Below are 26,139 nucleotides of genomic sequence, written 5' to 3'. Positions count from 1 at the left end.
AGATACAATTGATGTTAATTCATGAGTGCTTTAAAGTGCTTTTTAGGCCCCATTTATCATGTCCTATTTGTGGGCTTATGTTTTCTGGTCTATGCGACAGTTGTCCGTCCATTCATTCTTCTGTTCATCCGTCTGTCCCGTTTCAGGTTAAAGTTTTTGGTCAAGGTAGTTTTCGATGAAGTTGAAGTCCAATCAACTAGAAACTTAGTACATATCTTCCTTATGATATGATTTCTATAATTTTAATGCCAAATTAGAGTTTTTATTCCATTTCTACAGTCTACTAAACATAGAAAATGATAGTGTGGATGGGGCATCTGTGTACCGTTACTGGGGACACATTCTTGTTTTAAATTTTTGTCAGATTCTAAATCTTGTCAAAAGGTATAATTCTGAAAATCAAAGCCAAATAATGGCTTCATCCTGACATTTATAGAAGATATATGGGTTAAGGTCTAAATTATATTCAAAAGGCATTTATTTAATATAAACTGAATATCAACTGAAGTGACAAACAGTATACATATAATGTTCTGACCACTTCTTATAATGTTCTGACCACTACATATAATGTTCTGACCACTTCATATAATGTTCTGACCACTTCTTATAATGTTTGGACCTCTTCTTATAATGTTCTGACCACTACATATAATGTTCTGACCACTTCTTATAATGTTCTGACCACTTCTTATAATGTTCTGACCACTACATATAATGTTCTGACCACTACATATAATGTTCTGACCACTACATATAATGTTCTGACCACTTCTTATAATGTTCTGACCACTACATATAATGTTCTGACCACTACATATAATGTTCTGACCACTACATATAATGTTCTGACCACTTCTTATAATGTTCTGACCACTACATATAATGTTCTGACCACTACATGTAATGTTTGGACCACTTCTTATAATGTTCTGACCACTACATATAATGTTCTGACCACTTCTTATAATGTTCCGACCACTACATATAATGTTCTGACCACTTCTTATAATGTTCTGACCACTACATATAATGTTCTGACCACTACATATAATGTTCTGACCACTTCTTATAATGTTGTGAGCACTGCATATAATGTTCTGACCACTACATATAATGTTCTGACCACTACATATAATGTTCTGACCACTACATATAATGTTCTGACCACTACATATAATGTTCTGACCACTACATATAATGTTCTGACCACTTCTTATAATGTTGTGACCACTACATATAATGTTCTGACCACTACATATAATGTTGTGAGCACTACATATAATGTTCTGACCACTTCTTATAATGTTCTGACCACTTCTTATAATGTTCTGACCACTTCTTATAATGTTCTGACCACTACATATAATGTTCTGACCACTTCTTATAATGTTCTGACCACTTCTTATAATGTTCTGACCACTTCTTATAATGTTCTGACCACTACATATAATGTTCTGACCACTTCTTATAATGTTCTGACCACTTCTTATAATGTTCTGACCACTTCTTATAATGTTCTGACCACAACATATAATGTTCTGACCACTACATATAATGTTCTGACCACTTCTTATAATGTTCTGACCACTACTTATAATGTTCTGACCACTACATATAATGTTCTGACCACTACATATAATGTTCTGACCACTTCTTATAATGTTCTGACCACTTCTTATAATGTTCTGACCACTTCTTATAATGTTCTGACCACTTCTTATAATGTTCTGACCACTACATATAATGTTCTGACCACTACATATAATGTTCTGACCACTTCTTATAATGTTCTGACCTCTTCTTATAATGTTCCGACCACTACATATAATGTTCTGACCACTTCTTATAATGTTTGGACCTCTTCATATAATGTTCTGACCACTTCTTATAATGTTCTGACCACTACATATAATGTTCTGACCACTACATATAATGTTCTGACCACTTCTTATAATGTTCCGACCACTACATATAATGTTCTGACCACTACATATAATGTTCTGACCACTTCTTATAATGTTCCGACCACTACATATAATGTTCTGACCACTACATATAATGTTCTGACCACTTCTTATAATGTTCCGACCACTACATATAATGTTCTGACCACTACATATAATGTTCTGACCACTTCTTATAATGTTGTGAGCACTGCATATAATGTTCTGACCACTACATATAATGTTCTGACCACTACATATAATGTTCTGACCACTTCTTATAATGTTCCGACCACTTCATATAATGTTCTGACCACTACATATAATGTTCTGACCACTTCTTATAATGTTTGGACCTCTTCATATAATGTTCTGACCACTTCTTATAATGTTCTGACCACTTCTTATAATGTTCTGACCACTTCTTATAATGTTCTGACCACTACATATAATGTTCTGACCACTACATATAATGTTCTGACCACTTCTTATAATGTTGTGAGCACTACATATAATGTTCAGACCACTACATATAATGTTGCCACCACTACATGTAATGTTTGGACAACTACATATAATGTTCAAAGCACTGCATTTAATGTTCAGACCACTACAAAAAAATTTGAGACCACTACTTATAATGTTCACTTCACTTTATATAATGTTCTGACCTCTACTTATAATGTTCACTTCACTTTATATAATGTTCTGACCTCTACTTATAATGTTCACTTCACTTTATATAATGTTCTGACCTCTACTTATAATGTTGCCACCACTGCTTATTATGTTCCAACCACCACAGACATTGTTCTGACCACTGCATATAATGTTTTAACTGACAACAGTCTCCCATGAAAGGTTAGACCTCTATCTCCTTTTATTGATGGTTTCTGTACGCACTGCATTGTGTCTTTCCACTACTTTATTGGACCACCGATTGTATCCTGCTGTTGTTGTTACTGACATGTTCAAGTTTTCTGCCATGTCGCTAAATATCTATAATTAAATTCACCTCCATTATCTGTATAAACACCAACTTCAGGTGCACGATAAACGCCAACCCAAATCTGTATTAACTTGTCTAGACTACAATAACTTTATATTCCTTTCTTCTGATGATTTCAGCTGTACTCAATCTTCTGAATAATTCAATTACATGTAGATAATAATAAAAGTTATGGTCAATTTCATGAAGGTCCATTGCCTCAATTTGATTAAAATCATTTGCATATGAAAAGTGAAAAGGCAACCACTGAATTAGATGTTTGAACTTAAGGCAAATTAAACACTTTGTGTAGATATCTTTAAGAATGGTCTTTGTATCAGAAACAACAGAACCAGATCTTTGCAAAAGGGGTTAAAGTTTATCTGACGATGCATGTCCGAACTGCTTGTGCAACTTCATTAAAATCTCCTTTTTCATCTTAAAAGATAATTTTGTATCAATGCACAAAACCTCCTCACTCTCATTTTTGTTTCTGTTCTTATATTGTTTGTCTTTAATGTAGATATACTAGAAGTTAGGTTCACATCCACTAACTGTCCAAACATGGTAATCTTGTCATTGCTGAGATCAATGATAGTGCTTGATCGCTGCAGAGAGGTTATACTTGACAATAACGGTATTTCACAATCCACTACGTCTGTATTCAGTTGAGCACTTAACTGACACAATTAGTGCGGGGATTTTCACTTTCTGATATGAGTATACTGTTTTTCCATCACCAAACTTGAATGGTTTATGATTTTTATAACTTGAATGGTTAATGACTTTCATTACAAGTAATTTGATCACGCCCTGGATCAAGTGATTCTACAAATTCATAAAACCATTCAGAACCACATACTTTCTTAGAAAATGCTATATTAATAAGTGTTGCATTATAGGCTTCACCGACAAACACTGTTAGAGGCTTAAATTCTTGTGCAGAGGATAATAATGTTATATTTACAGTTTCATTTAACTTACCACTCTCATGTTCTGCTAAATTCACATCAAGCTGTTTGTGAGGACAATCCTTGACCCAATGAAATTTGGAATCACATATTATACATCTTGAGACATTACAATTAAAGACGGGATTCATTTTAGTCTTAAGTCTACTAGATTTTGTTTATCTATCACCTCGATTACGAGGGAAATTTCTTCTTGAACTACGACCTCTCTGATCATAGCCAAAATTAACAAAAGCTGATTCTTTTACAATTACAATGCAGTCTAGTTCTTCGGGGATTTTTTTTTTTAGATTTGATGCAAATATCCTATTCAAATCAGATTTCATTGTGTCGAACTTAAGCTCAGAACATGCAGTTGGTGCAAGCTGACGATTACTTTGACTTAATCTATATATATAGCATTGTCCAGAAGTTTAAAAGATAGAATTTCGTCTGGAAGTTCCATATCATATTTCTTACATTTATCATAAGTCTGCTCAACCTCAATGATATAATCAGACATGCTTACATCCCCCCTGTGTGGATCTGATCAAATACAGTATAAGCAGCATACGCCTAATCTATTTTATCTTTCTCAAAAGTCTTGTCCAACTCAGTTATCAGCTTATCTACTCCTTCATCATTTAAATCACTGGGAAGTACTTCTCGGGCTACTTCCCTTGGTTTTCCTTGTAACGACGAAGTAAAGCCAAGCCTCTCTTTTTTTTGCGAGATCAGTCACGAGTTGTCACATTTTTACCTCATTTTTCTATTGTTAATAACTTATCTTTGGTCAAACCTGGTGGGTTCTTGTTCCTAGGTACTGTTGCCATCTTTGTTAGCTCTGTTACCATTGTTGATTGACGAATAATGGCATCAATATAAATCAATTGTTCTGGTACCAGTGTTGTATTGCAACTCTAGTTTCCAGTGCATGTCTAAACATGGAGGGAAACTAAATAGTCCATTTTTTCTGATTTTTTTCAGGACTAATTATTTTTGTTTGATTATAGATTTATGCTGAATTGAAACATATATGTATATATATATATATACAACTCGTCTAAACATCAACCCAACAATGTTAGATCTGTAAATTTGCTTTCGCAAATTTTTGGTTCTTCCCTCGCCGGGATTCGAACCCATGCTACTGTGATATCGTGACACCAAATCGCCTGCACTGCAGCCGTCCCGCTAGACCACACGAACACCTGGGCTCTCAAAAAAAAGAGCTTTTGGTGGGCATGTGTTACCTTTCCACGTCAGTTTTAATCTAGCGGCGTACTACAGTACATGATATATAAGGCATGAAGATGTTATTGTTACAGATCAGCTAAATTATCTTTAGTAAAGGATCCTACAAATTAATGTAAGATACAGTCACAGAAAATAATTATATTCATATATATAAGTACGTCTGAGACAGTGACAACCCTACAACAGATGTATCCATCGGATCGCCATCAATGATGGTGATACATGGCTGTGTACATAATGTATATACAACTCGTCTAAACATCAACCCAACAATGTTAGATCTGTAAATTTGCTTTCGCAAATTTTTGGTTCTTCCCTCGCCGGGATTCGAACCCATGCTACTGTGATATCGTGACACCAAATCGCCTGCACTGCAGCCGTCCCGCTAGACCACACGACCACCTGGGCTCTCAAAAAAAGAGCTTTCGCTGGCCATGTGTTACCTTTCCACGTCAGTTTTAATCTAGCGGCATACTACAGTACATGATATATAAGGCATGAAGATGTTATTGTTACAGATCAGCTAAATTATCGCAAATTTTTGGTTCTTCCCTCGCCGGGATTCGAACCCATGCTACTGTGATATCGTGACACCAAATCGCCTGCACTGCAGCCGTCCATAAATTTTAAAAAAAATCCTGCATCTGTTTTTGGGATATCAATCCAGGAAAGAGGAATGATATCATGTTTACTTGAAGTGGTGCGGCCTAGTAAAAACGGCAAACAGAAAGAAGAAAAAAAATGTTTTGACTTCAGGGTTACGTATCTTTTTATTCTTCGTGGCATGACCCACTTTCATTTCAAATAAATCACAATTTCACATTAGTTCATACATGATATGAACATTATTTTTTTTCTATGGTAGCATTTGTTATTTTTTTTATTTTCAAAGATCAGCTGTTTTGCATGTAAGCCTATGGAGCAGTCATTTACAAGACTACAACCTTCTAATCTAATGTCTTTACTATACCAAGTTACATGAACCTGGAAATAATAGAAACAAAATAATAGAAAACACAATAGTTCAACACTACAAAGTGATATACGGATATAAAATCATACATTTAAGCGTATATATATACCCATCAGACAGTTTTCACTTGACCTCAATTTCATTTCATGGATCTGTAAACAAGGTTAAGTTTTGGTGTCAAATCCATATCTCAGATACTATAAGCAATATGTGTAGTATCTTTGGTCATGTTGGTGTATGGAAGGATTGTAAGGTGTACATGTCCAACTGACAGGTGTCATTTGACCTTTACCTCATTTTCAAGGTCAGTGGTTATAGTAAACATTTTGTGTTTTGATCTGATTTTCTTATAATGTACTCAATAGGTCTACTATATTTGGTGTATGGAATGATGGCAAGGTGTAAATGTCCAACTGACAGTAAGGTGTACATATCCCACTGACCGGTGTCATCTGACCATTACATCAATGGTAAGAAGGCAAGACATTTCAGCATGTGGACTCCTGTTATAGTACAACACTAACCATGGTATAATTATTTTCATCATCAAATATAGTCCAAAACGTTTCAAACACACTGAGCTGATATATTTTTTGTTTGTTATATTATTCTTAGATATTACCACCTACCTACCTGTTACCTGTTACCTAGTCTTTATCGGTCGTCCCACTGTCTATATCACTCTGTTCAGCTCTTAATATTATTCCGTATCATGTCTTTGTGACGTCAAATACGTTGACCCACCCTAATAACTTTGACCCGGACATATCAGCGACGTCACAATGTTTGAACCGACGTTAATAACTTTGACCCGAACTTATCAAGTCATCTTTTGTGTGCTGGTGAAACAAAGAAAACACTTCTGAAACACGCAAATATAGCCCGATAAATGGATTATCAGATTATCTGCATATTGATATCGTAAAATATCAGCTGCGAGACATAATATGAAGTTTGTACCGACCGTGCAAGGGCTGTATAGCCAGTCAAGGTCGTTAAAAACTTCCATTTGTTGTTATAATTTATAACAGTAACATATATACAGCATGCGGACTAATCCATCACCATGTAAACGAAGTAATCCATTTATCGGGCTATATTTGCGTGTTTCAGAAGTGTTTTCTTTGTTTCACCAGCACACAAAAGATGACTTGATAAGTTCGGGTCAAAGTTATTAACGTCGGTTCAAACATTGTGACGTCGCTGATATGTCCGGGTCAAAGTTATTAGGGTGGGTCAACGTATTTGACGTCACAAAGACATGATACGGAATAATATTAAGAGCTGAACAGAGTGATATAGACAGTGGGACGACCGATAAAGACTAGGTAACAGGTAACAGGTAGGTAGGTGGTAATATCTAATATAGTAACCACCATTTAATCCTGTGACATGGAGTGGCAATAGTTTTAGTCGGGACATTTAATGGTAGTTCTTTAAATTAAAGGAAATATAGTACATTATTTTGATGATATGGAATTGAAGAATACGATTTGAGGTATAGCGTGGAACAACCACACCGATCTTGTGAAACTTAGTCATTTCGACAGGCCACTCTTTATAATTGTGAGTTACGCTTCAGTGATTCCCTATATGATCAACCATTTTCTCAATTTTTTCTCAAGATAGAAATAGACACACTTACCCTGTGTGCATTTTACAATACTTTATGCAACAGTTCAACTTTATTTGGTAAATAAAATGATAGTTAGCTGTAAATAATTAATGTTTCCGGCATGGTTCATCTGACCTAAGTCTTATCTGAGACTACTATAACACATGTGTTATAGTAGTCTCATGTCTTATGTTGACGAAACGCGCGTCTGGCGTATTTAGTAATAATCCTGGTACCTAAGATAACTATTTACACTACTTGGTCGATGCCACTTCTGGTGGACGTTTCGTCCCCGATGGTATCACCAGCCCAGAAGTCAGCACTTCGGTGTTGACATGAACATTAATTACAAAATGTATGTGGTCATTTTTATAAATTTCCTGTTACAAATTTTTGAATTTTTTGAAGAAAAAAAAAGGATTTTCTTATCCAGGAAAAGATTACCTTATCCGTATTTGGCACATTTTTTTTTATTTTGGGTCCTCAATGCTCTTCAACTTTGAACTTGTTTTACTTTATAACTTGTTTTATCTGAGCGTCACTGATGAGTTTTATGTTGACGAAACGCGCCGGTCTGGCGTATCAAATTATAGTCCTGGTACATTGATAACTATATACTTGACCTTATTTTCATTGTTAATAGGCCAATGTTAAGTTGTCATGGTGAAGTTCGTTTGTAAGAATCAATAAGCAATAAGTCAACTAGTAAAGTTGATGTATGAGCGCTACTGATAAGATTTCAGTGTAATAAGTGTTTAATTTATTTTTTGAATTTACTTTAAAATAAAGATGATTTTATTCGTAAATCATATTTCATATTTGTGTTTTCGTTTTCAAATAGATTTATTACGGAATGTTATTAAGTATGAATTGTACCAAGGAATTGTATATTTAAATATTATGTGTACTATTTATAGGTTAAACAATACTTGGTCATGTTTTATGAAGATTTAAGCCCAAGGCGAAGCCGAGGGCTTAAATCTTCATAAAACATGACCAAGTATTGTCTGACCATTTTAGACAATATTCACACTTTCGAGTGACCTTCCAAATTAGCCTTTCCCATTGTAATATTCAAACATTAAAAAGAGTTCACATTTTATAATGAACCAAAACATAGGTAATCATCAATTCAATGGATGGAATGAAATAGCACTGACGTTGTTTGTGAGGACCGAACGGATAAATTGTTTTTCTTCTGCTTCAGGTAAAATATAATACTAATATATCTTGAGATTTTTCATTTTAAATAGCAACACAATTTTATATAAATCACCTTTTTGAAATTAAGTATGAATTGTACCAAGGAATTGTATATTTAAATATTATGTGTACTATTTATAGGTTAAACAATACTTGGTCATGTTTTATGAAGATTTAAGCCCAAGGCGAAGCCGAGGGCTTAAATCTTCATAAAACATGACCAAGTATTGTCTGACCATTTTAGACAATATTCACACTTTCGAGTGACCTTACAAAATTAGCCTTTCCCATTGTAATATTCAAACATTAAAAAGAGTTCACATTTTATAATGAACCAAAACATAGGTAATCATCAATTCAATGGATGGAATGAAATAGCACTGACGTTGTTTGTGAGGACCGAACGGATAAATTGTTTTTCTTCTGCTTCAGGTAAAATTTAATACTAATATATCTTGAGATTTTTCATTTTAAATAGCAACACAATTTTATATAAATCACCTTTTTGAAATTTTTTTTTTTTTAGAAAGATAAAACTCTGTATAAGCATTTAAATTTAGACTATTCAACGTTAAATGCTTTTTTTTTTATTGATAACTTTTTATGTATTGTGTTTCTCCGTAAAAAAATCCTTTGCTCCATATATCAGCAGCCTGAAATTGTTTTCTTGAAAGAACAAAAATATCCCTCAAATGCCTGGTTTATAATAAATAAATATTATTTTAATTTACATCCTTACCCCCATTGTTTTTGTTTATTCAATATATGTGTACCATTAGAACATTTATGAAAATTTGCAAAATTCAAAATAATTTGTTTTAATCTTTGATCTGTCATCTTTAATCAGTAAGCTCTTTTCCAAGCGAAAATGCCTCAGGTGATTGAATACTTCATTAGTGCAGTTATTAAGAGTTCACTTTCATAATTAACTGACAATGAAAAGTCATTCATGTATAGCATTTCATAGTGCATGGAAAACCAGGTACTATGAAAATAAGAGGGTGGAAAAACTGACTTTTCATTGGACGAGAAGGGGTGAGTATGTTCTAAGCGTATTTTATATTCAAAGACTTTGACGATTAACTAGTTTCGTTTTGATTGTTACTCACTCCTTTTATTTTGATGGTCATTGTGTTAACGCTTGATTTGACTCCACAGTTTCTTCTATTTCATTGGTTCTGTGAACTGTTTATCAATATATATGTTCCTGATAAGTTATATATCTTTTGGCGGTTTATTTCTATTGAAGTCTCACTAAATCATCAATTGTGGATTGGTGTTTAAACCGAACAGACGTTTCATATACATTTACTATTTGCTTTTGGAGGAATTCCACGATTATTTCAGGTCAGATTGCTTACTTACGTATACTTATCTCTTTAGTCATTCTGTCTATTATATCTTATTTTTATGGTATTTGTAGTCAACATTTCGGTGTTGACATGAATATCAATAACGTGGTCATTTTCATATATTTCCTGTTTACAAAACTTTTAATTTTTCGAAAAACTAAGGATTTTCTTATCCCAGGCATAGATTATCATAGCCGTATTTGGCACATCTTTTGGAATTTTGGATTCTCAATGCTCTTCAACTTTGTTTTTGTTTGGTTTATAAATATTTTGATTTGAGCGTCACTGATTAGTCTTATGTAGACGAAACGCGCGTCTGGCGTACTAAATTATAATCCTGGTACCTTTGATAACAATTGATACCACTGGGTCGATGCCACTGCTGGTGGACGTTTCGTCCCCGAGGGTATCATCAGCCCAGTAGTCGACACTTCGGTGTTGACATGAATATCAATAAAGTAGTCATTTTTTTTAAATTTCCTGTTTAATACAAAACTTTGATTTTTTCGAAAAACTAAGGATTTTCTTATCCCAGGCATACATTACCTTAGCCGTTTTTGGCACAACTTTTTGGAATATTGGATCCTCAATGCTCTTCGACTTTGTATTTGTTTGGTTTAATAAATATTTTGATTTGAGCGTCACTGTCGAGTCTTATGTAGACGAAACGCGCGTCTGGCGTACTAAATTATAATCCTGGTACCTTTGATAACTATTGTTTGCGGATTAATCAGTATTTCACGCACGGCTAACTTTCCATTTGTGTATGACTTCGTAGTAAGAATGTACATGTATCCTAGGCTATGATTGATAATATAATGTTGTTAACTACTACATGTATAACAGTATAAGTATTTTTAGACTGGATTTAAACAAAATAGGGCGCAATTGCATTTCTGCCTTTCATGGCAGTAACCTGCAACATTTGATGATCTTTGATTCACCAATTGGTGTACTTAATTTAATATGCACATACCTAGTTTACTTTTAATCTGAGTGCATATAAAATCTATTGTTCACCATGTATAATTGTAAGATGTGATGATCAGGGAAGTTCCACTCAACTATGCCTCACTGAATACAATTTCTCAAGATCGTTAGATTTAACATCAAAATGAAAGGTATACCGTGAATAGATTTCAAGTTTTGTCACTTTAGCAAAAAACTGGTCAACCCAATTTGAAGTAAAGTGCAATAATTGATACATATAATGCTATATAGACATTAGACATAAGACATTATTTTTTATTATACCAATCATGTGCCCCTTTCGGACAAGATACAAAAACATCATAATACAATGATTATATAAACATTAGTGAAATACACAGTATATAGAATATAGCCAATATAACTAGAAAATGTCATTATGCCCTATTTTGCTTAAAATCCAGTCTTAACAAAAATACCGGATGATTTAAACAAAATAGGGCGCAATTGCATTTCTGCCTTTCATGGCAGTAACCTGCAACATTTGATGATCTTTGATTCACCAATTGGTGTACTTAATTTAATATGCACATACCTAGTTTACTTTTAATCTGAGTGCATATAAAATCTATTGTTCACCATGTATAATTGTAAGATGTGATGATCAGGTAAGTTCCACTCAACTATGCCTCACTGAATACAATTTCTCAAGATCGTGAGATTTAACATCAAAATGAAAGGTATACCGTGAATATATTTCAAGTTTTGTCACTTTAGCAAAAAACTGGTCAACCCAATTTGAAGTAAAGTGCAATAATTGATACATATAATGCTATATAGACATTAGACATAAGACATTATTTTTTATTATACCAATCATGTGCCCTTGTCGGACAAGATACAAAAACATCATAATACAATGATTATATAAACATTAGTGAAATACACAGTATATAGAATATAGCCAATATAACTAGAAAATGTCATTATGCCCTATTTTGCTTAAAATCCAGTCTTAACAAAAATACAGGTATACACAACATGTAAAGGGTTCAGTCTTCCCAACCTGTTTAATAATACGAAAAAAAAGTGCACTGCAAATAATTCAGTTAAGTTTTAAAATTTCTAAAACATACCAAGCATGTATTAGAATTTTATTTATCTAGGGCGTAATGGGTCGATCCTTAATAGCACGATGTCAAATGTATTTGTATTTTGGACTACCAGCATAAAATCAATTGTCAATCAGGCAATGAGTGTCCACACTTTTTATAAAACTGAGTAATCTGCTTATTTGAAAAACCTCGGGTAAAAATATATATAGATAAATGTTTAAGTTAAAAATAAATTTCCATTGATATATGCACAGGTATTTGGGGCATGGACCCCCCTTTTTTGGACCTCACTGTTTTTTTTTAAATTTTTTTTTAATTTTCTACAAGAATGTATGGGTAGTAAAAAAGTTATTGCAATCGACTAGCAATGGACATGAATATCAATAAAGTAGTCATTTTTTTTTAATTTCCTGTTTAATACAAAACTTTGATTTTTTCGAAAAACTAAGGATTTTCTTATCCCAGGCATACATTACCTTAGCCGTTTTTGGCACAACTTTTTGGAATATTGGATCCTCAATGCTCTTCGACTTTGTATTTGTTTGGTTTAATAAATATTTTGATTTGAGCGTCACTGTCGAGTCTTATGTAGACGAAACGCGCGTCTGGCGTACTAAATTATAATCCTGGTACCTTTGATAACTATTGTTTGCGGATTAATCAGTATTTCACGCACGACTAACTTTCCATTTGTGTATGACTTCGTAGTAAGAATATACATGTATCCTAGGCTATGATTGATATTATAATGTTGTTAACTACTACATGTATAACAGTATAAGTATTTTTAGACTGGATTTAAACAAAATAGGGCGCAATTGCATTTCTGCCTTTCATGGCAGTAACCTGCAACATTTGATGATCTTTGATTCACCAATTGGTGTACTTAATTTAATATGCACATACCTAGTTTACTTTTAATCTGAGTGCATATAAAATCTATTGTTCACCATGTATAATTGTAAGATGTGATGATCAGGGAAGTTCCACTCAACTATGCCTCACTGAATACAATTTCTCAAGATCGTTAGATTTAACATCAAAATGAAAGGTATACCGTGAATAGATTTCAAGTTTTGTCACTTAAGCAAAAAACTGGTCAACCCAATTTGAAGTAAAGTGCTATAATTGATACATATAATGCTATATAGACATTAGACATAAGACATTATTTTTTTATTATACCAATCATGTGCCCCTTTCGGACAAGATACAAAAACATCATAATACAATGATTATATAAACATTAGTGAAATACACAGTATATAGAATATAGCCAATATAACTAGAAAATGTCATTATGCCCTATTTTGCTTAAAATCCAGTCTTAACAAAAATACCGGATGATTTAAACAAAATAGGGCGCAATTGCATTTCTGCCTTTCATGGCAGTAACCTGCAACATTTGATGATCTTTGATTCACCAATTGGTGTACTTAATTTAATATGCACATACCTCGTTTACTTTTAATCTGAGTGCATATAAAATCTATTGTTCACCATGTATAATTGTAAGATGTGATGATCAGGTAAGTTCCACTCAACTATGCCTCACTGAATACAATTTCTCAAGATCGTGAGATTTAACATCAAAATGAAAGGTATACCGTGAATATATTTCAAGTTTTGTCACTTTAGCAAAAAACTGGTCAACCCAATTTGAAGTAAAGTGCAATAATTGATACATATAATGCTATATAGACATTAGACATAAGACATTATTTTTTATTATACCAATCATGTGCCCTTGTCGGACAAGATACAAAAACATCATAATACAATGATTATATAAACATTAGTGAAATACACAGTATATAAAATATAGCCAATATAACTAGAAAATGTCATTATGCCCTATTTTGCTTAAAATCCAGTCTTAACAAAAATACAGGTATACACAACATGTAAAGGGTTCAGTCTTCCCAACCTGTTTAATAATACGAAAAAAAAGTGCACTGCAAATAATTCAGTTAAGTTTTAAAATTTCTAAAACATACCAAGCATGTATTAGAATTTTATTTATCTAGGGCGTAATGGGTCGATCCTTAATAGCACGATGTCAAATGTATTTGTATTTTGGACTACCAGCATAAAATCAATTGTCAATCAGGCAATGAGTGTCCACACTTTTTATAAAACTGAGTAATCTGCTTATTTGAAAAACCTCGGGTAAAAATATATATAGATAAATGTTTAAGTTAAAAATAAATTTCCATTGATATATGCACAGGTATTTGGGGCATGGACCCCCCTTTTTTGGACCTCACTGTTTTTTTTTAATTTTTTTTTTATTTTCTACAAGAATGTATGGGTAGTAAAAAAGTTATTGTAATCGACTAGCAATGGATTGTTGACACTTGATATATGTTTAATATGCATTGTAGAAAATTGTAAATTTAAAAAAAAAAAAAAACAATTTTTTTTAATGAGGTCCAAAAAAGGGGGGTTCATGCCCCAAATACCTGTGGATGTATATGTCATAATGTGTGAGATTCTGAATGGATGCATGAAAAATACAAAGTTTTGTTTGCAACAGACGGCATGCTTTTTATAGAAAAGCTATTACTTGTACCGAACAGATTTATAACATGTTTACTTGGCCTAGAAAACCGGAAATTAACCCAGAAACTGTTTTCTCTGTTCTCTCGTAGTTTTCGATTAGTTTTCCCGGTGTGTGGGCAGACCAAGTGGTAATAAGGTAAACAATTTCATTCGTTATTTTCTAATTTTTATATTTAATTTTTAAGTAAAATGAAAAACTATATATCTTAGTAAAATACAGAGCTCGAAATGTCATGACATCTCGAGCTCTGTATTATTTTACACACGGAAACCGCACCCACATAATGCACATTGGTCATTGTCTTGACCAGCCTCAGGGCCGGTGCTTTTGGGCATGACCATAGTCTTTTTTTCTTTCCTTACTTTTTATGTACGAATTAGGCAGCATTCATTTGATTTCGGGGGGGGGGGGGGGGGGGGGGGGGAGGGTGAGGGCTATGGATTTTTTTGGAAAAAAAAAGTTTGTTTCCAGTTTTTTGGAGAAAAATAAAATTTTGTTAGCCAGGAATTTCCAAGGGGAGGAGGGGGTCTTTGGACTCACAAACTCGACTTAAACAGTCACAATTCGAACAGAACATTGACTTTAACAGTGCTTATTTGTTTTCAAGGGGGGTTCCTTCGAACCCCTCTGGCTACGGGTATGAACATGGTGGAGGAAGCTGAAGTACATGGAGACACGGGACACATGGCAAGGTCAGACAACCTGTCGAGATATCAGTCATGTCTGTAGATTGATTTCCAGGTCAAATTAGGGGGCAACTTTGTCAAATTTATCTGTCACAGAAAGCTTGATATAGGGATAGTGATATAGCGATGGCAGCCTTAAGGTTCATCATAACAAACGGACAAATATGGCTGTATTTACATGCCAAAAATTACTCTGAATACAGACTTACCTGTTAAGTTAGAAAAGTTTTAATGCCTAGCATCCACTAGATATAAAAAAGTTAAATCCATTTTGTGTTTCAGAAAGATAAAATCTCTTTTGGATTTTGATGGGCATTTTTTTTCCTTCATGCAAAAGGTGTGAAAATTGACTAAGTTGTGGAACAACTATGAGATGCTCCCTCAGGTAAAAAACCGGTTTGTATTGTTTTCATTGTCCTTAATTGACCTGGACACCAGGTATCTTCACAACTATAGGTGAGTTAAAGAGTTTATCTGAGTCAGTGAGTGGACAGTATCAAAGTAATGCAGGTGTTTGTTTATTTTTGCACCTTCTGAAGAACGGAAAAAAAATGCCCAGCAAAAACCAAGAAAGATTTTATCTTTCTTAAACACAAAATACATTTAACTTTTATATATCTAGTGGATGCTAGGCATTAAAACTTTTCAAACAGCACAGGTAAGTCTGTACACAGAGTAGTTTTTGAGGTAAAAATATGGCCATATTTGTCCATTTGTTATGATGAACCTTAACCTTCTTGCTGCCAGAGGGACACATATGTCCATGATTAAATTTATGCAAGCTTCTCATAATTGCTGTATATATCTTTCAATTTAAAGACTTCAGATTAAACAGTGTTATGTTTTTCTCCATTGATGGGTCCCAAATGTAACGGTAATTATTTCAGGTTGTCATACATGTCATATATGGGTTGTTTTCAAAAAATGTCGAATTTTCAGTACACCCATGCTAACTTTTTTATTTCTAATGGAAATTTTAGTTGTAATGGTTTAAATGAAAGCTTGTCAAATTTGTGATTCAGAACATTAATAATAAACACACCTTACATCTATTTTGATAAGATTAAACTGCATTTAAGACCCATTTTGGGGGTATTTGTCTGCGTACAGTGTCAGAAAAACATATTTTAAATGATTTTTTTACGATTTTCTGATCGGCTTGATATCTGCAAAAGGGACTTTTTAAGAACGTTAAATATTACTTTAACGAAAAATCGTAGCTTCTATATCATTGTATGTAACATATTATCTACAAACTAAATCGAATCTGCGTACAGGAGGTTCATGTCTTTCCTGTTACCGCTACTTAAATCAGCCGTTAAATTATTCTCCCTATGAATATTGAATCAGTCAAATTAATGAGTCAATGTTGATCTCAAAAGTACAAAGTAATCTTTACATTTAAAACGCCTCGTTTCTTGAACGACAGTGTAGAGAAAAGAAATTTCAAGACTTTTAGTGAAAAAAATATAGCGTACTTTTTTTCATGTCTATGCTGTTACCACCAATTTTGATTAAATACACCAACAGTATACTTGTAAAAAGTGCAATAACGTGTTGGAAACCAAATTCACAATAGAAAAACATAATCACTTCACCAAAGGGAGTAGTTATTTCACAACAGCAATCAAAAACGAAGAAATTTATCTATCCTGTTATGTCTATCCTGTTACTATGGTTGCTATGGTTACAGTAACAGGATAGACAATTGTAGACAAAAACGTCGTTAATTTTTTTATCTTCACATATAGGTGCAAAACGAATGAAATATTTCGTTGTTTGAAGTCATCTTAAGGTTATAACGTCTTAATCTTCCCAATTAAGCATTCGCAGGTGCAATACTGATATCGGTAACAGGATAGACAAAAAGGTAACAGGATAGACTTTTATATAGTAATATATCAGAAACGTACGTTCCTGTTACCAATGAAATATAGAGAAAAGTAAACTAACTTATGAGGGATTTACTTGATGTTGGGTTTATTTGAAAGGGTGAAAAAATGCCGAACAATATAAATTGCTGTCTTAGACTTGCATTACTGGTGGTAATTTTTACAACCTATGAAACCAATTTTTAGAGGCATTTTTCAGTACAACCTGGAAAATTGGCAAATAATCTATCATATTACAGAAGGAATATATATAGAAGTTTATTCTCTTGAAAACCATCTAATTGTCTACGTAAAACAAGCTTAACATTTTATCTAAACCTTTTCTTAATAACCCAAAATTTCTTTTGAAAATGGTAACAGGATAGACAAAATAATGTACCACCGATCAAAAAATGTTTCAACATATTCTTGTATGACATCATTAAGATTGCATCTTTTAATATGTTGTTCTTAAAGTACTGTTTGTTTTGATTTGCTTATGTAGAGGGTTGTTTAAATAAGTAACTTTTAATATTTTTTTCAATTTCAAAATTCGACATTTTTTGAAAATGACCCATATATCGAAAAATGTCATTGTCATTGCTGGTAGTATGAGGGTTAACTAACTACATAAAAGCTTTATATTTTTGAAGGTGGAAGACCTTGATGCTTCATATTTTATATATTAATGCCTTATGTTACATACTACAAAGTTTCTGTCTGTCATTCATGTCCTTTGTCCATTGTCCTTAACTTTATTTTCATGGTTTTGTGATTGAACAAGGTTAAATAAGTTTTCGTAGTCAAGTCCATATATGAAATAATATATAAGTGGTCATTCATAATTGACAGATACATTTCATGCATGTCCTCAAATAAAGCATATATGTTTCATTTTATTTCAATGCAAAATTCTATATTTAACTACTGGTAAACCCTAATAGACAGGATCTTCTTTTTATTAAGAAAGACTGATTCGTGTCTTGGAATCTGAAAATGGTTGATGTACAATTTTCGAGGGAGGGTGGGATGTCTGCAAAAGGGTTATGTTTTGAACACCTTGGAAAATGGTTGACAATTATGGATGACCCCCTACAGGCCTAAGCAATAGGTTTACCATACTTTATTTGGTCAGTTTATGTGATACTTAAAATAAAGCTTGATATTTAGGACTATCAACATAATGTCAATGGTCAGTAAAGCAGGTCTAGAAACAGTTATTGTCACTTGATTTTTGTTGTCTTCAAATATCATGAATATAGTCCCTAGTGTGGACAGTGTGTTACTTTCTATTATCATTGTATAGTTTTCCCCCAGCCGTAGTGGAGGAGCATTAAGTTTTTCATTTTTCCATCTGTATGTCACAGTCTGTCCATCAATACATGTATGTCATGTATGTTGGAGATGGTTTAAATACTTGAATTTAATTTTATTTGGTCCATGTGCACGATGTGCACACAGTTGCATGCTTTAATAAACCATTTGTTGTGCTGGTTTCAATTTGTACACTTAGTGACTACTGTTCATGTCAACAATTCATTTCACATGTTTCAGTACATTTATATACATTTATTTACTGTTCTTTTTTTTGTAGTTCAAAGTGTGTATTTCTGAAAAAAGTGTAAATTGAATAGATCTATTGTTAGGAAATGTAACAATGTTGTTACTGGAAACCCCTGACTCTACATCTTAAAGCAGTCTATTGTTATTCATAACACATGTAACAATAGTAATTTTTTTATTAGCATGAACATTATAAGAGATAGCTTATATATACATGTTATAGTGATCTCTACAAATTATCACATGGCATAATAGAAATCATATTTGGGGAAATTCCTAAAGTTAAAAAAATATTCATGACATTTAGAAACTATCTGTCTCTTTTGAGCTTGCTGTAATTGTGGTGACTGGCCCCTAAAAAATGGGGGGGGGGGGGGGGGGGGGTCTACATATGATGTCAGTATCATGATAATTGTATGTTAAGCATGTCAAATTGTCATGTTACTAATCTAGACACATCTTTTCCACAGTATATTGGAATTAATAAAATGATGGCGTCTTTCATGTAGGGAAAATGGAAAGGGGGGGGGGTGTACCAATGCATATTGACAACTACATACATGGAGCATTATGTTTTTTAGGCAGCTTGCTTATGCGAGCACCCTGGATTTGTGTTCTACCCAAGCAATGCTGAAATACGTGCCATTGTTATTTTCTAGCTGGATATTATGTTATTTGTAACTTATTGGACAGTTTTTTCATACTTTTCATTCTGGATAACAAAAAAATTGACCAGAAAAAACTTAAATGATCGCCGATTTTCTCAAAAGTTTTGAAGTTGCACATAGGAAGTAGAGCACGTTAGGAATCCTAATGTATTTTATTATCCCTTGAACTTTTGGCTAAGACGTCAAAGAACAAATGTATGATATATTTAATCGCCGAAAATCTCTAAAGACAAGTAGTTTAGATTTCCCAAATTGCAAAAGTCGTAGGAATCTTGTTTGTCGTCAATTATATATTGATATGTAATTCAACTACGTCAGTAGTCTATTAAAATAAGTTCAACTGATCACGTCTTTGGCGGCAATTTTGAATTAGAAGGCAAAATTTTCGTATCTTTTCAATTTGGACACAGAGGTTGCGGTGGTCCGAGGTCTGCGACCTTCCACTTTTAAGCAGTCGGAATTCTTTCTACTGGGTTACTAGCTACGCCCGACATGCCCGACGGACCTTGAAAGAAAATTAAAAAAAATAACTTTCCAAACATTTTTACTATTTAAAGTTTCCTAATAAACGATCTCAAACTTATTTTCATCATTACTATTCGTGACAGCGATGTTCAGTTTGATCAACCGCTAGCTTTTTACAGATAATCGCCGACAAAAAATGTGTAAATCCGAGTGAAATCGTATCTCACTATCTGTCAAACAACATTGAAATAAAATGGCTGCCGCTAAACAATTACAATATCGGATCCGATTCCAGAAGCGGAAAAGGGTAATCCCGGGTTTGGCTGTCATCTAAAAAAATCCAGACAGGTGACAAAATACATCTATGCATGGTAAATAAATATAAACACTAGAATTGAAAACCAAAAGATATATATGTAAAAGAAAGAAAAAGCAGAACATATTTTGTACAAAAATTTAATGTCAAAATCCAATACAATGTCATGAATGTGACACCTGGGAACAGTTAATCTAACAATATATATATGTTCCTGGTAACAATATAAATTTTCTTTAACAGTAATAAATGTTGGTAATCCATGTTAGATGCCTTAAAAATTAGACACATCACTGCAATTTCAAGGGTAATTGTTTTTCTTCTCAATTTTGATGGGTCAGTTAAAATAGCTGGAAGTTTAATATAGTCTTATATAAAAAAAAGATGTGGTATGATTGCCAATGAGACAACTGTCCACAAGAGACCAAAATGGCACAGACATCAACAACTATATCTCATCGTACAGCCTTTAACAATGAGCAAAGCCCATACCACACAGTCACCTATAAAAGGCCCTGATAACACAATGTAAAACAATTCAAACGAGAAAACTAATAACCTTATTTATATAAAATAAAAAAAAATAAAAACAAATATGTAACACATATAAGGGCCCCAATGAACATGGACAAAACTTATACTTAAAGATTTTAGACATGCATATATAAAAAAGAAGATGTGGTATGATTGCCAATGAGACAATTGTCCACAAGAGACCAATATGACACAGACATAAACAACTATAGGTCACCATACAGCCTTCAACAACGATCAAAGCCCATACTGCATAGTCAGCTGTAAAAGGCCCCAATAAGAAAATGTAAAACAATTGAAACGAGAAAACAAACGGCTTATTTATATAAAAAAATGTATGAAAAACAAATATATGTAACACACAAACAAACAACAACCACTGAATTACAGGCTCCTGACTTGGGACAGGCACAAATAGTGCAACTATATATATGCTACCTGAATGTAAGCAAATCTAATGATCTATAGGTGGAGTCCATTGGGCCACTCAACCTCCTCCTGTTTGATAACTTTGAAACAGATGAGATCCCCACCCCTTGACCATATACATTAATGTTTGAGACTAAATAACTAATCAAATGAAATATAGGGGAAGGCCCTAGGGTCACCCCATCCACTATAACTTTAGTTTAAGTGAGTATGAAATTTTGACACAAGGTTTATGACCACAAAAGAAAGGTTGGGATTGATTTTGGGAGTTTTGGTTCCAACAGTTTAGGAATAATAATTTACATGTAGAGGCCCAAAAGAGTCTAAAATTAAACTTTGTTTGATTTCATAAAAAAATGAATTCTTGGACTTCCTTGATATGCTGAATCTAAACATGTAATTAGTCTTAGATTTTTGATTATGGACCCAGTTTTCAAGTTGGTCCAAATCAGGATCCAAAATTATTATACATGTATTAGGTATTGTGCAATAGCAAGAAATTTTCAATTCCACAGTATTCAGCAAAAGCAAGAAATCTTCAATTGCACAGTATTGTGCAATAGCAAGAAATCTTCAATTGTGCAGTATTGTGCAATAGCAAATATTTTCAATTACACAGTATTGCACAATAGCAAGAAGTATCTAATTGTACAATATTGCTCAATGGCAAGAAATTTTCAATTGGAGTCATCTTTCTTTGTCAAGAATAGTAGTTGAATCATTGTTTTATACAACATACAATGTATACTCACTTTTACTACATGTACTACCAACTGCTTAATTAGAACAATCTTTACCATTAAGTGATAACAAGCACTTTTTTTACATTTTTGTCGAGCCTGGAACTTTTGTTGCAGAAAGCTTGACATAGGGATAGTGATCCGGCGGCGGCGGTGTTAGCTCACTTCTTAAAAGCTTTATATTTTAGAAGGTAGAAGACCTGGATGCTTCATACTTTGTATATAGATGCCTCATGTTACGAACTTTCCGTCAGTCACATGTCCAAAGTCCTTGACCTCATTTTCATGATTCAGTGACTACTTGAAAAAAAATTAAGTTTTTTTGTAATGTTAAATTCTCTCTTATTATAAGTAATTAGATAACTATATTTGGTATGTGCAGACCTTGCAAGGTCCTCATGCCTGTCAGACAGTTTTCACTTGACCTCGACCTCAGTTCATGGATCAGTGAACAAGGTTAAGTTTTCGTGGTCAAGTCCATTTTGCAGATACTACATGTATAAGCAATAGGTCGAGTATATTAGGTGTATGGAAGGACTATAAGGTGTACATTTCCAACTGGCAGGTGTCACCTGACCTTGACCTCATTTTTATGGTTCAGTGGTTATAGTTAAGTTTTTGTGTTTTGGTCTGTTTTTCTTATACTATATGCAATAGGTCTACTATATTTGGTGTATGGAATGATTTTCAGGTGTACATGTCTAGCTGACAGGTGTCATCTGACCTTGACCTCATTTTCATGGTTCAGTGGTCAAAGTTAAGTTTTTTAGTTTTGGTCTATTTTTCTAATACTTAGTAACTTTATGCATTAGGTCAACTATATTTGGTATATGGAAATATTTTATGATCTATATGTCGGTTACACAGGTTTCATTTGACCTTGACCTCATTTTCACAGTCCATTGCTAAGTTTGAAGTGTTTGTGTTTTGGTCTGTTTTTCATTATTTATAAGCAATAAGTCAACTATATTTGTAATATTGAAGAATTGTTAGCTGTACATGTCTGCCTGGCATGGTTCATCAGACCTTGACCTCATTTTCATGGTTCATAGATCAATGTTTCATTTTCTTGGTTAATGTTGAGTTTATGTGACAGTTGTAATAAAGCTTTATATTTACGTCTATCAAGATAGTATCAAGGATTAGTAAAGAAGGCGAGACATTTCAGTGTGTGCACTCTTGTAATATTTTATGATGTATTTAAAAAAGTAGTTATTGTTGCAACCTCAATTAGAAATTTGAACTGAGATCAGTTTTGGAATAAGGGAAAGGGGAATGTGAAAAAAATTTTTTGGGGGAGGGGGTTCAATTTTTCTCATTTCAGATTTCATAAATAAAAAGAAAATTTCTTCTAACATTTTTTTGAAAGGATTACTATTCAACAGTATAGTAAATTGCTCAAAGGCAAAACAAAAATTTTAAGTTCATTAGACCACATTCATTCTGTGTCAGAAACCTATGCTGTGTCAACTATTTAATCACAATCCAAATTTAGAGCTGAATCCAGATTAAATGTTGTGTCCATACTTGCCCCAACTGTTCAGGGTTCAACCTCTGCGGTCGTATAACGCTGCGCCCAGTGGAGCATCTGGTTAAAATTATGCCTTGGTTTTTGGTTAACTGCCTACAGCGCTTACAGTGCTTTGATTATTGTAATAAGAATGCATAATCATGATGATACGGCCAACCTTGTTTGACCTATGTTCAACTATGTCAATTTATGTATATTTGTAAAATCAAATCACTTGTCAAAGTTTGAACATATATATACTCAGCCAAAAAAGTTTAGCAACTCTTTTTTAAAAATATTTTTTTAAATATCATTGATATAATCCTTAGTTTTACCTGTAATTCAATCAAAACAGTAATACTTTTTTCCTGGTGATTGATTTCGCGCCATTTCAGCATTGCAGGTGTAATTGGTGTTTTACCTTCTGTAAATGTACTTTTAAAAGATATTAAAAAATTCTTTTTTATTAACGTTCAGAGACACACCATTGGTAAGAAAAACACATTCACCTTTGAAAAAATTGCATGGGGCGTCACCCAAGCCTCCCCGAAAATGACCGTCAGAAAGCTCTTGGAATGGTTGATGCGGAATGAGTGTTGCTGACAATGTGGCTTAATTTAATGTGCATAAGGCAATAGTTTAGAGAGTAACAAACAAATATAGACAAATTGCAACTGCACAGGATAGGTCGATATCTCATAGACCAGGGGAGGAGCGCTACCTTCTCTTTACGTCAACATGTGACAAGTTTTTTTCCAGCCGCAAAAGTAGTGCATGACTAAGGGCAGCTGCTGGTGTGCCTGCCAATCCTTCATTGGTGCTCCTTGGGCATGGCTGAGAAATCTATTTTAAATAACACTATACTCATTTCTGCATCTTGACCCTCACGGGCTCCATACAAAGAATATCCTAACGAATGTGAGTGATAATCATTCATGTTGCTTCTGATGACATGTCATAATTCAATTTTGTTATTATTAAAATTATATGTTGTTAAGTTTTGTAAAAACATGATCAAATAAAATTTCACATTTTTGTTGCTACACTTTCATGACTTTTTTGGCTTAGTATATAAAATTGAGAAAGGAAATGGTGAATGTGTCAAAGCAACAACAACCCGATCATAGAGCAGACAACAGCGGAAGGCTGCCAATGGGTCTTTAATGTAGCAAGAATTCCTGCACCCGTAGGTGTCCTTCAGCTGGCCCCTTAAAAATATGTATACTAGTACAGTGATAATGGACGTCATACTAAACTCCTAATTATACACAAGAAACTAAAATAAAAAATCATACAAGACTAAATACATGAAATATGTATGAAAGTAAGGTTTTCATCTAAAAAATATCCTTTTTTGTCAGCTATAATTTTTCTTAATGATCAAAGAAGACATGAAAATTGATACCAAGAATGCGCTTTCATTTGCTGTGAAAAGTATGGTTGATTATATAAAGAATCACTGAAGCATGACTGCAACAGGCCCCTTCTTAGGCTGTCAATTGGCCTCACTTAGGAAATTTCTGGATCTGCCACTGAAAAGGTCATTGATTCAGAATATCTTAAAGCATTATACAATGGACAGTGATGGACAATTGTCATAAAACAAAACTGAATAAACGACAATTGGAAAGGTGGGAATGAACACTGCAATGATCCCCAAGTTCCTGAATTTGGGAAACCACAACCCAAGGCATCCTTAGAGACGATTGTAAAAGTGAGAGGTTTAGCGCTATAAGACCTGTGATTAGGGACTTTCCGATTTAATTTTCCTTGAAGTTCAGTATTTTTGTGATCCTACTTTTTTCTGGTACAAGTATCTCAAAAACAAGGACACATACCTATTTTTTTTGCTGTAAAAGAACAATTGTCTGTATACAATGTATTATATTATAACTATGTAATTTTTGAGGAGTGAACATCCTTAACATGTTATGTGGTTTTTTTTAAGCTATACAAAGTCAGGATGTACATGATGTAGTTGATAAGGAAGTAATTGAATTATTTAAGTTTATTAAAAGTTATTTTATTTGTAAGAAGGTATATCAGTTTTCTATTTCTTTTCAGACAAGAAAAACAGTAGCCATGTCAGGTAAGACAATATTTAATTTTATGTTATGATACATGCACATCTTTTTTACCTTCCAGGCACCTGAGATGAATCCTGTTATTGGGAGGGGTTTGTGTTGATTATTCGTAAGATTTGTACGTTGTGTTTTGTCATGTTTGTTAACTGCAGTTTTATTTTCCTTGGTTTTTTTTAAAAATTTTCTGAAATTGGCATAGTCATTTTTGTCTTTTGTGGATAGTTGTCTCATTGGCAATCATACCACATCTTTTTTATAGTCAGTTTCTTTTCGACCATGTTGACTTGTGAGTTTGAATATCCTTTTCCATGTCTTTCATCTCTCTCAATGTCTCTTTCTCCTTCCATCAAAATGATCAATATTTTAGATATAAGTATCTCC

At 33.4% G+C, this 26,139-nt stretch overlaps 2 protein-coding genes across 4 annotated transcripts in view; one reads left to right on the top strand and one right to left on the bottom strand.

Annotated features, from left to right (window-relative positions):
- Nucleotides 1–584: 584 nt before the first annotated feature.
- LOC134705123 (autotransporter adhesin BpaC-like) lies at nt 585–4,036 on the bottom strand. Its single transcript, XM_063563909.1, has 3 exons — nt 3,797–4,036; nt 3,406–3,542; nt 585–1,821 (listed from the first exon to the last, which is right to left on the bottom strand). Exons 1-3 carry the CDS (start codon nt 4,034–4,036, stop codon nt 585–587), a joined length of 1,614 nt encoding a protein of 537 aa, XP_063419979.1.
- Nucleotides 4,037–10,186: 6,150 nt separating this feature from the next.
- LOC134718880 (gelsolin-like protein 2) overlaps nt 10,187–26,139 on the top strand; it is a 41,061-nt gene continuing 25,108 nt past the window's right edge. Inside the window, exons 1-2 of one of the 3 annotated variants that reach the window (XM_063581736.1) lie at nt 10,187–10,279; nt 25,739–25,763. In XM_063581736.1, coding sequence (XP_063437806.1) covers nt 25,757–25,763 — 7 coding nt within the window. In that variant the 5' untranslated portion in view covers nt 10,187–10,279; nt 25,739–25,756. Of the gene's footprint in view, nt 10,280–14,899; nt 15,028–25,626; nt 25,764–26,139 lie in introns of those variants that run through there. The other 2 variants (XM_063581726.1, XM_063581719.1) reach the window with 2 other exon arrangements.

Source organism: Mytilus trossulus, chromosome 1, assembly GCF_036588685.1.
Source record: "Mytilus trossulus isolate FHL-02 chromosome 1, PNRI_Mtr1.1.1.hap1, whole genome shotgun sequence".
In the NCBI taxonomy this organism is placed as follows: Eukaryota; Metazoa; Mollusca; class Bivalvia; order Mytilida; family Mytilidae; genus Mytilus; species Mytilus trossulus.
The sequence above is the reverse complement of the archived record's forward strand: the minus strand, read 5'-3'. Positions and strand labels throughout refer to the sequence as shown.